At 36.3% G+C, this 14,775-nt stretch overlaps 2 protein-coding genes across 6 annotated transcripts in view; one reads left to right on the top strand and one right to left on the bottom strand.

Moving 5' to 3' along the window:
- The window catches only part of LOC117208009, a 132,346-nt gene extending 126,032 nt beyond the window's left edge, over positions 1 to 6,314 (top strand). For 4 of the 5 annotated variants that reach the window (XM_033448800.1, XM_033448799.1, XM_033448803.1 and 1 more), the window contains 3 exons: positions 288 to 710; positions 1,021 to 1,321; positions 1,578 to 6,314. In XM_033448800.1, the coding sequence (XP_033304691.1) occupies positions 288 to 710; positions 1,021 to 1,321; positions 1,578 to 5,347 (4,494 nt within the window). In that variant the 3' untranslated portion in view covers positions 5,348 to 6,314. The remainder of the gene's footprint in view (positions 1 to 287; positions 711 to 1,020; positions 1,322 to 1,577) is intronic. The other variant, XM_033448801.1, reaches the window with a different exon arrangement.
- A 257-nt stretch (positions 6,315 to 6,571) lies between these two features.
- LOC117208016 (neprilysin-like) lies at positions 6,572 to 14,530 on the bottom strand. The gene is made up of 18 exons (XM_033448819.1): positions 14,451 to 14,530; positions 13,791 to 13,945; positions 12,967 to 13,128; positions 12,745 to 12,828; positions 12,044 to 12,249; positions 11,535 to 11,711; positions 11,305 to 11,415; positions 10,452 to 10,593; positions 10,193 to 10,301; positions 9,640 to 9,730; positions 9,374 to 9,550; positions 9,184 to 9,281; positions 9,045 to 9,103; positions 8,887 to 8,938; positions 8,674 to 8,738; positions 8,443 to 8,588; positions 8,045 to 8,206; positions 6,572 to 7,007 (listed from the first exon to the last, which is right to left on the bottom strand). Exons 1-18 carry the CDS (start codon positions 14,468 to 14,470, stop codon positions 6,831 to 6,833), a joined length of 2,193 nt encoding a protein of 730 aa, XP_033304710.1. The 5' UTR covers positions 14,471 to 14,530; the 3' UTR covers positions 6,572 to 6,830.
- Positions 14,531 to 14,775: the final 245 nt, after the last annotated feature.

The following is a 14,775-nucleotide window of genomic DNA, read 5'->3' as shown; positions in this document are numbered from 1 at the left end:
AAATGTTGGATCGAGATTATTTAATGAATCATTTGCATGTTAAATGATTGGGATGAAGGAGTTGAGAAGAATCCTTAATTTGAGAACACTACAAATACAAATAAATTTTATAATAGAATCTGTATGCTTCCAGATATTAAAAGGAACGATTGTATGAACTCGTACAAATAAGATATTCTTACTTTTGCAATAAAATTTTGACTCTATTCCAAAATATATTAAAACGTAAAAGATATTAATTGTATTTTCGCGATATAAAAAAAATATATTTCTATTTTCTGTTGAAGGGTGTTGATACCGTCGACGGAGAGGCGGAATCCAAGTATATCAGTCGACGTGCCGTGGAAAACGTGATGCAACAGCAGAAGAAACAGCAAATGCAGCTGACACGTAGTCTAAGCGCAGGATCGACACCACAGGATGCTATCAGTATTCCTGACCACTTGAACGTACCACGGAGGCGAGATTCTGGAAACTGGTCTGGTGACCGGAACAGCGCTTCCTCGAGTTCCTCCACCACGATGGATAATCCGTATTTGTACATCGTCAATAAAATGCAGAGGAACTCGGGTGTGCCAAAAAGCCCGACCAGCAAATCTGGAGAACTCTCAAGTAGTAGCAGTGGCCATTACGATGCTGGATACGACTCGTATTCTTTGTCGTCCACGGATAGCCTTCCGCTCCAACAAGGGCTAAAGCATAACCTGCAGGTGCGTGTTACTCTCAACAATATTGAAATAATATTAGTAGCAAATGCTATCTTCACTTTTGATTTAGTTTTTCATAAGAAATCTGTTCTTTCACATTGTATATTACTCTTTCTAAGATTACTCTGTACACTGTGGTAAAAGATTGCTAGGATATTTTTATTTAATAACTCGACTCGTAGAATTTTTTCACGTTTTCCTTTGTTTTCGAATTCCTATTTTTTTATTCTATTAAATTTATCTGATATTTTTCCAATACCGTAATATTATTAACGAAAGGGAACGTAGAGTTAAATCGATTTACTTAACATAGCTTGCCCAGATTCCGGAAGGCTACCAAGCTTCTTCAGGCGACGACTGCGAGCGCCTCTGCAAAGAAACCGATGCACTCTTGGACAAATCTCGAGCTGCTGAGGACGCGGGCGACCTCAGCACCGCGGTCGCTTTGTGCAGTGCAGCCAGCAGCAAAGCTAGAGCCGCCATGGATGCACCGTACAACAATCCTCACACTATCAGAACAGCAAGGATGAAGCACAATACTTGCGTGATGAGGACCAGGAGTCTCCACAGAAGAATGTTGCAGGAGCAGGCAACAGCGAATGGAGAAAAGGAAGGTGAGTCGTTTTATTTTGTGCATTTAGTTTCATTTCTGTTAAATATTTATAAGAACTAAACGGCAGACTGAATGAAAACTGATTTATCATCATTAACTTTTAAGAGAAAAATTCAAAGAAAAGTTTCTCGGCAGTGTAAGAAAGACCATTGATCCTAGGCTAGGATTAAAAAAATGATAGGATATTATATTTTATACAAAATCATCTAGAGAATTTATAAATCAATTTATAACATGGATAAATATATATGTTTCAGAAGGAGCACCGGAAGGTAGACATTCACGAGAGAACAGCAAATCTGGCCAACACTCTCGACAGAGTTCCAGGGACAAAGGAAATCATTCTCGACAAAACAGCCGAGAACTCCTAGTAAATCCTCCCTCTATAACTACCGACAAACCTGCCACAAAGAGCATCGAGATCTACGCCACGTTACCAAAAAAGAAGACCTTACGCAGCAAGGCAACAGCCGTGAATGTGATCGAGGATGAGGAGTACATGTTGTACGATCGACCAATGCAAAGGACAGGATTATTCAGTCGTACCAAACGTTGTGACGATGATAAGAAAGACAAGAAGCGAGCTCGAAGTGAAGAAAGAAACAAGAACGTCTCTAAAGACTTCTCCATTGCTCCCTCCCGTTCTTCTCCCTCGCCAAAAGGAGCTAAAGTGGAAAAATCTAAAGAAAATGACACGATTGCCAATAATGTACGAAATTCTCAACCGAATAACGCCAATGGTGAACAGAAACAAGGCAAAAAGCAACACAAAATTAGAAGAAAATTATTGATGGGTGGGTTGATCAAGAGGAAGAATAGGAGCATGCCAGATTTACGAGAAGGCCAGGATGGACAAGCAAATGCCAGCGTGGAGGGTACCTCCAACACTTTACCGAAGCAGTCAGTGGACGATTCAAGCGTTGGTTTAAAGGGCAACGAGGTGTGCCAATCTCTAAGCGGCTATTTATCAGAAGGACACCTAGAGTTTACTGGAAATAGTAATGGTAGCCCAGGCAGTACTAGTAATCCAAATTTGGAGAGAAGTCGTCTAATGAGGAAGAGCTTCCACGGCAGCGCCGGCAAAGTGTTACACGTAGCGAAGGTTCCTCCGCCTCCTCCGCTCAGGACCACTTCTCAACTTAGCAAGTCTAAGTGTTCGGGCGAAGTGCACAACGAGCAGCAATCTGAAAAATCGGTCTATCCAACATCAGAAAGTCAATGTACTTCTAATCCACCTCAAGATCAGAATGGAACATATTGGAATCATGTAAACGCGACAAATTCAGCTGGTGGAGCTAATAGAACGTCTAATTACACCGATTACTCGTCCGAGTCTCATTCTCTTCCATTCTTACCCTCTTATAGTATAGAACAAAATAGCGCGAATGTACCAACGTCCTGTCCGTCGAATTATAACAGCAAACCTAGAATTCAGGATGACGTGGTACAGTATGCCAATGGAATCTTGTATGAACCCACGTTTGTGGTTACCAGAGCGGATGTGCACAATGAACAGAGTCCTGTAAAACAGCAAAATCAAGTGGATTCTCTGCCTCCATATCCTGAAAGTGGAAATGTTTCTCATTCGAGACAACCCAGCGAAGACTTTCCTCCTCCGCCATATCCTTCTATTCATTCTGTATCTCATTCGAGACAAGCTAGCGAGGACTTTCCACCACCGCCACCTCCTATTGCTGAAAGCTCTAACCATGTTCATGATCAACAACAGTATCAGGAACAGTATCAACATCAGTATCAGCAACAACAATATCAGCAGTATCAACAACACCAGCACCAGCAACAGATCGTACATATGCAGCAGCGTCAACAGCAGCTGGATAATCAGCATATTAGTAGCTTATTGTCCCAGTTGCAGATGAAAAGGGATCAAATTTTAGCCTGTGAAGCTTCAAGAGAGGAAAAGAGATCCGAAGAACAGGAGGAAGAAGAGAAATCGTCTGGAGAGACTTGGTTACGTGAATTGCAGGCAAAACAGGCAGAGAGGAGGATGAAGAAGCAGGGTCCTCTTGAACAAGATATTCCAAAAGTTAGATCATCTGCTCCAACAATTTCAGGACCAACGATCGCCAGGAGAACGAGCGATTTGATGATGAATAGTCTTGGCCAAAGTTACGATCAGTCCAGTCGGGATGTGCCCGATTGTCCAAGGGTCGTTTCTTCTGTTAAAGACATGGCTGCTAGATTCGAACAAATTAAGTTGCAACCAGTGCCTAAAACAGAACCAGACCAGAAAATTCTAATGAAGCAAAATGTGAACTGTGTTTCTCCTTCTCCACTATTAGATGCTCCTCAGGATGTACAAGTGGAAGAATCGAGGCCAATGAAGCTATCTACAGAAAATCTGGCGAACTTTACTAAAACTGACAATTCCTCGAGTCAGTCGATCATGAATTCGAGCTTCGAATCTAGTTCCAGTCAGAACAGTTTTATTTCCACTACAGCCCCGAATAATCCCATGCAAATACAGCAGAGCGGATTAAATCAAGCAATCATGTCGATGTCTCTTACGCTGCCACACGAAAACGGCTTGCCTATTGATTATCCAGAGGATGATATCAGCGAAGTTGCTATGCAGAATACCATACAGAATACGACGATTCTACCAAGTGAGGACGATATCGCGCCGAGGAAAGTGAAACGACGAATAGGAAAAAAGAAGAGCGTATCGTTCTGTGACCAAGTCGTTCTCGTTGCAACTGCAGAGGACGACGAGAAAGATTCTTATATACCTAATCCGATTCTGGAAAGGGTTCTTCGATCAGCGATGAACAAGCCAGAAACTGCTCAAGTCCTTCGAGAGATTAGAAGTCTTCAGGAAGCGGAGATGAATAGAGAGAATTGCACTGCCACCAAATTCCAACAGCAGACGCTGCCATTGAAAAGCGAAGCGGACAGTGTTCCTGCAACTCCGTATCAAGATCAGTTGAGAAGCGTGAACCCTATACCTATACCAGACACGATTAAACCTACTTTTGGAAGGCAAAATTCAAACGAGTCGGTGGGATCATTGTCAGACAAGAAGTTATGTAGCTCTTATGGTAATGAAGGGCAGGATGTTGTCAGGGATACCTACTCAGGACTTCCCAATGTATCCAAACCACCTACATCGTATTCTCCGCAACTCCAGCAACAGATAAGATACTCTCAGAATGGATACATGCCATATTTGCAGTCTCAGTCAACGTATCCCCAAGCACAGACGTCTCATCCAAGAAACCAAGGCATTACTCTGTCTCAAACCCAGAAACCAGCCAGTCCTTACCCCACTCAAATTCAGTATGTACAGAACAACGTGCAGCAACAGAAAGGAATGTCCCAAAAGAGCAGCTATCAGACTTATTACCAGTTAGAACAACAACATAATCAGATGAACAAGCAGATGTCTCAGCAACAGCAACCTAACATAAACCAGAGGATTACGAATCACAATGCAAGTCCCATAACTGTTCAGCATTCGCAGCAGCAATTTGTATATCCACCAACTCAATCTCCAAGCCCTTATCAGAACCAATACAGCCACAGTTCCTATCAAGGCTATCCCTACCAATCTGTTCCTCAGCAGAATAGAATAAACCAACCTCTTCCACAGTATCAACCACCACCCAATCCTCCAACTTCCTATCAACAACAACAGAGCATGCAGAATTATCAACAAAGACACGATAATTATCAGAGAGCACCGCAGAAGGCCGATCAACAAAATATTTTAGCACCAAATCAAACGTATCCTAATGCATTGCAAAATGGCCAGATTCAGTCGAATATGAAGTATCCTACGTACCAGCATCCCCCTGTGTCTAAACAGAGCAAACAAATGCATTTTGTACCTACGTCAAAGGGTAACCCAACAGTGACACAATCTACGTCTCCGTTACAAAAGCCTACGGTTGGTGGCACTGCAAGAACCGCACCGTGTCATCTCTGCCGGAAGAAACAGGTGTCTGAACCTGCTATTTACTGTTCAGACTGCGACTTTTACATGTCTCGTTTCCGGCCAAAAAATTGAGGTCTCTATCATACATGTTGATAGACAACATATTAATGAATCGACGAGTCGATTTGGTAGCATGTTCTTTCTAGGAGATGTATAGACGAACTACAATTAACGCGTAGGATAGTACTGTCTAAGCTAAACTTCTTTTTTGGTATGTTAATGATATAATAGGGGTGAAACGCGCCCTTCCATTTTTGTACAAAGTTAAGTTAGTCGTAGATTTGATGTAATGGAAGACCTTCATCGTGCAGCTACTAACTAGATGTATTCATGTACCACTGACCGTGTACTTAGCGACGTTTGTAATTTATAGTGAATCATATATGTAGAAGGAGACATGGTCTCATATATGTATCAGTCGTGTTCTTATGTAACATCATTTCGTGGTTTGTACGTTAGGCTAACGTAACAGATATGTTTCTCAAATCTTATATCATTTGTATTCCTCGTGATTCTGTTGTACATAGATTATTTCTATGTAGTCTTTAAGTTTCTTGTAAAAAATGTCGATGTAACTCTCTTAGGGTTAGCTTTACGAGGAAGCGTTTCTGTTTTTCACGCATACGCATGTATGAAAATGCTGCGATTGTATTTTCGTTCGGGAGACAGTTTGTCAGAATTGTGATACTAGCCATGCTACATAGAGTCTTATCGTTAAACATTTAGGAACCGTATCACGACGAAACGATACGGATAGTCGCACAAAATCGTGAGAAATAGAGGAAGCGTGGAGGGAACATGATCTCTGATGAAAGCGTGAAGTTTATATTTTATGTTGATAGGTGTTGATGTTATATATAATTATTGTGTACTTAACGGTTACGTTGTATTGTAACGGTTGTCTATGTGTACTAGATCGATGTACAAATCCACACACCCCCTTCCCTCGATTTTATACGTTTTGTATAAGTATTTTGTTTTAAAAATACTTGATTTCCTCCCGAATGACATTGAATAAAGCGCTGTCGAAATATTTCAACACGTGTTTCACAATCGGATTCATTTGACACCTGAATAGCCAGTATTACTAGAAAAATGTGACGATGGAACAGGAAAGGATATTTTAAATATTTATTTATGAAAATGGGAAAAATTTTAAAAGGAAAAATCTGCAAAGTTGAAAAAATAAACGAAGATGAGCAATTTTTTGCATTTGATATATTTTCATGTCAACTCTCAGCAATCATTTTTCACTACTATTATCAGCAACGATAACCATTTAGATCTAGTGGACTTTAGATCTAGAAGACTTTCTGGATATTCTAGATTTTTAAAAATATCTACAAAATTTTTGTTATTCTTCAAAGTCTCTAGAAAATTCCACTGATAGGAGAAAATTTTTAAAATCTTTTTGCGTTAAAACAACATTCACTTTATTGCTTATAAATAGTAAAATAATGAAAAGGATACCTTTACTTTGTATTGCAAACCAACGTTAAAAAATAACATGTCATTTGAATCTATACTTTGTACAAATTCTACAAGTGCTTCACAATTAGTCCCACAAGTTGCACTTGTGTTGTCGATTCATGGAACTGTTTTGTGGGCAATTGAAGACTTCGGAGAACGCGGCCATATTCGACAGGGCTCCTACGATGCGATATTTGGGAGGACTGTGTTCGTCGAGTTCTATATGTTCGTCATATCCTGACTTCGTCGTGGAACACCAGTACTGTAAAGTGAAATTGTGTTAATTAGTCGCCAAACATTTATGTGGTATTTCTTGAGAGACAAAATTAAAATTCAACAATAGAGAGACGACAAAACATTGTTTTATGATATTTGGCTAAAACTTTGTTTTTAACCGACTGTTGACACTTAAAATATTCTTATGAAACAGTAAAAATTTTCATACTCGATACTTCAACGAATCTGATTCCTGATTCTATTCTCTAACTCTCATCTCTCTTTTCCATCTTCCCACTCACTATCCTATCTTTCTCTTTTTGTCTCTCTCTCCTTCCTCTATCTCTCTCTCTCTTCATCTCTCTCCTTTTCCCATCTTTTCCTCTCTTCCTCCCTCTCCTTATTCCACCTTTCCCTGTCCTCTTCTTGTTCCTTTTCCCATCTTTCTCTCTCCTCTTCCCTATCCCCCCTCAACTCCTCTACTAGCTTTACTATCACCTCCAACCGTCTCTTTATTTTCTCCGTCCTCTCGGCCCATGCTTCTTTGCCTCTCTCTATCTCTACTGCATCCTTCTCTGTCACGCTGTACCTTTCCAACGTGTTTCTGCGTTCCTCCTCCACTCCCGTCTTGTCCGTTATCCTCGGCCTGCTTCTTGTCGCCATCTGTCTTCTTCCTATCCAATTACCTTTTATACTTTCGTCCACCTAACCTCTTCTTTCCTAACTTTCTGTTCCACACTTTCTCCTGTCTTCTTTGTCACTTTTTTATGCTTTTTATACCCTCTCTTCGTGCTTTCACCCTTTTCTTTCCTTTCTTCTTTCCCCTTTATCTTCCTTTTCCTTTTTTCCCCTCCAATTTTCACTTTTTCACCGGAATCCAAACCGGAAGTCCGAATCTGACTCAATTACTGTAGTAAATTTTCCATATTGGAAATTAGGTAATTTTTTATTCCAACAGACCAAAGCCTGTTTCTTTCGCCAACAATTTCCAATATGTATATTTTTAATAATTAAAAATCCTACAGGTGTCAATATTCGATTAATTTAATGGACGTATTATGTATAATATATACAGTAACTCACATTTGCCAAAGATAAGAAGAAAAGTTTGTCGTTGGAAATATTTTCAAAACCTGGTAATTTGCTCTGAATTTTCTCCTTCTCTACTTTCTTATACGCCGAGTACGCAATTCGCACACCAATTGAATCCGCTATGTCTTCATTGTTGGTGTTAGTTCCATTTAACTAAATCCAATTATACTTTATTAATATATAGTTTCTTTTACTCAAACGAGAATAAAAAGCAATCAGAATATTGCATGTATTTTACAGACTGTCATAGGAACAATAAAAATCTTCAAAGTAGTTGCGTAATTTGCGTAGTTACGCAGTGTACGAGGTAAGTAATTTTCCACCAAACAATTCAGATTATTTTAGTTGATCAAAAGCTTTCAAAACTATGTGTTGACGAAAGAATTTACCTTAATGTCCTCCTTAGCATCATTTGAGATATGCAGGATATAGTTAGAATATTGATCGACAAAGCACTTCGCTCTTTTGTCGTATTCTTTTGACGCGTTATGAGATTTCCATGGAATTTTCTTGCCGTCTTTATCAAACTCTATTCCTAATTAAAATAATATGTAGTAGATATAGTTGTGAATATAATAATGCAATTAATTTAGATAATTTTAGATAATTTTAATTTCTACCTGTTCTATCGAAACTATGGCCTAATTCATGTCCAAATATAAATCCGCGACCATAATTGACAGCGCTGATAATTCATACATTTATTAATAAATTAATTTAAACAGAATTTAACTTAGTTGTATAAATCGATATATAATTAATATGATTTAAATGTAATTAAATTTAAATACATTACCGCGATAAATTTAAATTACAAATAATGTGGAGCTTACTCTGGTAAATGTGGAGCGAAATAAGGATCTTGCAGTTGAGTCGCTAATAGAACTAAAAAATTAATATTCAACAAGAAAATTCTAATTTCTCTTCGGTAAAGCTTAGTTCGTTAGTAAAAGGATATGAAAAATAGATATTTTATTTTTATAACACTCACAAATTGTATTGGTTTCTCGATTATAATATGCATTATATGACGTAGGATAATCCACCCAACTGAAAAATGATACAATCAAGAGTAAATACAAAATTATAAGCATTTTCCAAATAATTAAAACTCTATGGAAAAAACTCACTGGCTTTTCTTAACAACCTGCCTTAGTATTCCCACATTTTGTGATTTCTTTTTTAATACGTTTAAGATATTTTGAAAGTAATCCGAACCAATGGAAAGCTGAGAACAATTTATAGAATAATTACATGTGTGTTATGTGTGCGCAAATAGTTTGCGTTTTCCTACAACTTTAAATATTTTCAAAGAGATACCCCATCGTAATATCGAGTAACTGCATCATCGTTCTTGTACCACTCTGGATATCCAATTTCTATCCCATAATCATCTGTCTTTTGCAACATGTCCAATTTTATAGAACTTGGGAGCCAATGTGTTTGTTTTAGGTGGTTTCTTAATTCTTCCTTCATGTTTTTAACCACTTTCGTTACCTTCGAAAAATATAGTAAAATAACAATAATTTCTAGGTCTGTGGTATTCGTTATTTTTGTGTTACTCAGAGATGTAAATCAGATTTTACCTGATGAATAACGTCGTCTGGCATATATCTTTTAACGAACATGTAGGAAATTGCGGTCTTCATTTCCAAATCGTTCAAACAAGTTTTCCATCTGAAAATTGACGAAATACAATATCTTTCAATCGCTAGAATCTATTCAAGTTTTTACATAAACATTTCATATATTTGCACAGCAGAATTATTAGAATATCGATTAATAAAAAGTTTGGGGCTGCTACTTTGTAAGGAAAATTAAAAAACAAAATTAGGAACTGAAAAAGATGATTAATATCATTAAATGAAGTTTTTATCTTTAATATATAATTATTTTATTTTCATTGAAGTTCCTGTTCAAATAATATTTCTCAAATAATAATTTATTTACGAAATGATACAAAATAAATAATTTGGAAACGATACAAGATAAGTGAAAAATCCGATTATTATCAATTCGGATAATTATACCATCGTTAAATTCAAATTATCAGAATTCTAAAAAGTTCGAAAACACTTCAATATTCGTTTATCCACATGATATAACATCATAGAAAAGTAAAACGACTAAAGAATATACCGAGGGGTAGTGTCGGTAAAGTTGTCTGACGTGGCAAGCCTTATGTTCCTCATCTCTTGCGTGGTATATAACATGAATTTTTTCACCATATTCCATTGAACGTAGTTTACTATAAACAAAGGAAATGATAAACGTAAAAAGTGACATTTCGAGAGATCACGTGTCCAAAGGAAATCTTAAGTTATCAAGTAATTACAGTGTGATTATAAAAACGAACATTTTAAATTACCACGTATTCGTATAAAGTTTCTGTAGTTACCTATCGTACGTTGAGATGTGTTTCCAAGTAAGGTGGCCAGTTGGTGCAGGAATTTGGGATTGTACACTAAAATGGGTTCAGATGAGTTTACGTGAATGTTCGCTTCATTGCATATATGTTGTATTATTTCCAAAAAGTCTATCTGCAAATATTTTATACCAGATTGTTCTCCGATATCATTTATTGCGGATTTTAATTGCGATTATCAATTATCAATGTTTGTAGCTGAATACAATTACAACTGAAGAATGGTTATTGATATGCGGGAAACGAGTAGTATAGTTGAAATTAACCCTTAACGCTCCGACTTTTAATTGTGAATATCAACCGGTAACTCTAACTTATTCTCATCATACTTCGACTTGCAAGTTTTTAAGTATCAGATTTTAAAGAGTAAAGCGCCGCACATCGGTGGTGCTTGAGAGGCACACTTGGAATAGAGCGCCGCGCATCGGTGATGCTTGGGAGGTACACTTGGAGTAAAGCGCCGCACATCGGTGGTGTTTGAGAGGTACACTTGGAGCGTTAAGGGTTAAAACAAAATAATAGTTACGTTATGTAAAGAAGTATGTCAGTGCAACATTGATGATTTAGAAAATGACACTTGACTTTAACACTAAATAGAGCAGAAAGGATTAGGAGGTGACGGCTTTAGAAACCTATTGTTTTTACTTACATAGGATAATAACTTATATAAAAATTACTTAATACAAAAGACTTAAAAAGAATTTCGTATTATTGTTGAAATGTTTTCGGAAATTCTCATTTTGTAATTCGAAAGCCTGTTTAATTTCAATTACTTTTCGTTATAAATTTAACTTAAATGATATCACAAAAAAAATAACAATTTTACCTTCGTCGAAGATGCAGTAATATTAAAATTATTATAATACTTTTGCAATTCTTCGATCGTCATTCTTTTGTCATTATTGAAATACTCGCTGTCTAGCTGTTTAACTGTAATCTATAAAAACAGAATAGGTATATTCTTTGTTATTATTATTATTATACCTTATTCTTCTTGTACTTATTTCAAACTATAAAATTATTTATATAGCTCCTCCAAGTGAAAAAGATAATTACTTCTGTAAGTAGAAGTTCAAAGTGAACCATTTCTGTTACATCGGAAGTTAATTGATTTTCATCTAGAGTGTAACCACTTTGTCTTGCAGAAGTGTTAGCTATGTATGTTATATCAGCCATGTATGCTTCGATAGGATCCCTTCTTTTGGAGGGAGGATTATCGATAACTGGATCTATCTGCAATACAAAGTTTCTTGGTAAATAGTAATTCCAAGTATTCTTATGAATTTTGATTTGGAAAGTTTTATAAATAATTTTCGTTTATAATAGTTCTTTAATTATGCAGATTTCTTCAGACATTAATTAAATCTTATCTAAAAAAGAAAAAGATATTTAATATTTAAAAGAAAACTTTAATATACGATTGAAACGCAAAATATCACATATCAACGAGTCTTTCGTATTTTCTTCAAGCTTAAGAGACTTTCTACAACTGGAAAAATTCTATTGCTTCGAAAATGATCTAAAGAATGTGCTATAAAATGCAAGTAATTATATTCATATCTTGCCCTCAATATGTAGCGTTTTCTATTATTCGGATCAATGCCATATCCAACAGAATAGAAAGCTTCGCATTCCATTGATGATATATATTCCTTATCAATTTTTTGCCATGGCATTTCATCCCATTCGTTTATTGGCATCGCCATTGGCCATCCTCCAGTACGATTCAGGATCCCTTGAATTGGCTCAAAGCCTCTTTTCTCAATTGCATCTACCAGGATATTTTCAGAAAAACTTTCCTTATATTTTGAAGGCGGAAGCTACTATTTTCACTTATTTACTTTTACTTTGCTATTATATACAATACGATACCATAATGTTCATAATTATTCGAATTTGTAGTTCAATGAATTAGTTATTCCTTGTGTTAAAGCAATTATATTTCCCGGAGGGAATGCTCAAAAATCCTTCAGAATTCTGCTATCGTAAAAAATCCAAGCATTAGAAAAACGATTATTTATTCGAAGTTTATTTATTGATTGTTAATTAGAATTTTTTTACGCATCTTTGTTTCTTTGCAATTTTTATACCTTGAAGATATTCGAATTTTCCGAATATTTTAACTATTTCGTCGAATTTATTTATGACGAAGCAAATTTTGAAATCAACAAGGATACTATTTGTATAAATACGTTATGAATTCTTTCGAATAATTATGCACATGCTAAGGAAAATTTTCAAACGAACAGCACTGCAATTTTCCTACCTACGTTCATGCAGGAACGATAAAATTCTTTAACCATTCTAACAGGCGGGATATCGGTAGAACTGATGTGTTCTTCAAGGAGTTCTTCAAAGAGAAAATTTAAAAATATATGAATATGCGCATTATGAAACAAAGCAGTAGATTGAAACAATAGCGAAGCAATCATATTTTCTCCATCTGCTTTTTCTAACATTAAAATAAGTCGAGAAAATATTTTCTTGCCTTTGATTCGTTTTTTGGATTTGTCGAAGACAATGTTATTGTCAGACCACGTGTCCCTGCCCTCTGGTACAGGATTGTTCTTGCCCCATGAACCGCAAGCGTACTGGTAGAAGTTTTCGCAAGGATTCACGGTAGTATCTATGTTTTGCTGAATTCGCTTCGCTGTGTAATAAAAACGTAGGAAAAATAGAAACACGAACCGGAATATCGTTATCTTAAGTAGCAATCAATAAGCAAAATATAAATAAAATTTCACTATTCTCCATTTTTATTCGTGTTCGAGTTTTTATTAATTACTTAATGACATTTGATTCCCAAACGTTGCAACTGTAAATTTATCACAGAATTTTATGAAACCAATAAGACGATTTTAATTAGGAGAACTTTCATTAAATTGAAAACAAAGAAAAAATGTATTTTAAATATTAGTTTTATGGAAGTGCAATAATTTAAAAGAAGAAATCGAACGAATCAACCAAAGGAATTACTCGGTCAAATTAAAGAAACAGTCAAGAAAGAAATGACCGTCAAAACACATTAACTTCCTTTAGCTATACGCCAACATACAGATGTCGTAAATAACAGAGAATTACAAGAAACCTTTGGAAAACGTGATATAAGATGATTTTTCACTCTTATAACGCCTTGCGCGTTCCTCGAGAGTATCTGCAGATTTAAAGATTTCTCGTTTTCTCTTTTCCTTGCGTTATCGTTCGATAACGTATCGACAGTAGAGAACACAGCTTGTTCACTTGCATAATGTAACTCATTTACAAGAAAATTACTATTTATATAAATGTTATGTCTCGAAAGCACGAACGTACCGATCTCGTGGCAGTGCGCGGTCTCACAAATTTGTGGCTTTTGACTTTCATCCGGATCTGCTTTCGTGTCATTCATCGTATTCGCCGTTCTTCGGGTCCGAATGAACGACGACGAAGGAAGCAGTGGTATCGCAGTAACGACTGCCAAGTGACATCTGCAACAGATAAACGAGATAAACAATTTATAAACAATTCAGTATTAAATGATTGAAAAAGGATGCCGTGACAGAGTCTAGAAAAATATGTTTTGATGCGATTGATGATTACTGTCTGTTGCATGATCCGCTGATATTACTTTGCGATGCACTCCTATAATATTACAGTTCATTGTAGTAAAATATATAAATTATAGTATCAACAATTACAATTATCATAATTATAATATTATAGCTTCAAATTAGGTAGTTCCGACTGATGTTTCATTTCGCTGAAACATAGTGATGGTACCTACGACTGATATTTGCTTTTTAAATGCAGACATTTCCGAACTATATTTCTATCGTTTGACCGACAAATAAACGAAGATGATTTATTTAGCTCGTACATAGCCACATAATTTTTTTTTTTTTTTTTGTAATTGTTGTTTAAAACGCGATTTGATTTGTAATTTCGTTAGGATGATAAATGAATTGTTCGTTTATTGCGCGCTTGCTTACTTACATTAGCCACAGGAGCTGCATGGTTTTCAAGAGAGTGGAATACTAGACTGATGTATCCGTCGTGGTAACAAGCTGTCCAAAACTCGCTAAAGCAGCTGCCTTTCTCCCGCGGAAGCACCTCGTGCGCTCCTTTTGAATTCGCAGACACCAATCACTATGCTAATTTATGAATTACGTTTCAGGAAATAAGCTATCGTTAGATATGTGAGAAATTACTTATTTCATGATTGTCACGGATTGATATTCGGATAATAAATAGGAATGATTCAACCGAATCAAATAGTTGTACATAAAATTTTAATTTATTGAATTATTATCGTCTCGTG

This window comes from Bombus bifarius, unplaced genomic scaffold, assembly GCF_011952205.1.
Source record: "Bombus bifarius isolate JDL3187 unplaced genomic scaffold, Bbif_JDL3187 scf7180000008048, whole genome shotgun sequence".
Taxonomy (NCBI): Eukaryota; Metazoa; Arthropoda; class Insecta; order Hymenoptera; family Apidae; genus Bombus; species Bombus bifarius.
The sequence above is the reverse complement of the archived record's forward strand: the minus strand, read 5'-3'. Positions and strand labels throughout refer to the sequence as shown.

Coding starts and splice junctions, on each gene's coding strand:
- LOC117208016 (XM_033448819.1), bottom strand. CDS start 14,470: ATGCAGCTCCTGTGGCTAAT. Junction 13,129..13,790: donor CGCGCACTGCCACGAGATCG/GTACGTTCGTGC, acceptor TTTATTACACAG/CGAAGCGAATTCAGCAAAAC. Junction 9,104..9,183: donor CAGGTTGTTAAGAAAAGCCA/GTGAGTTTTTTC, acceptor ATCATTTTTCAG/TTGGGTGGATTATCCTACGT.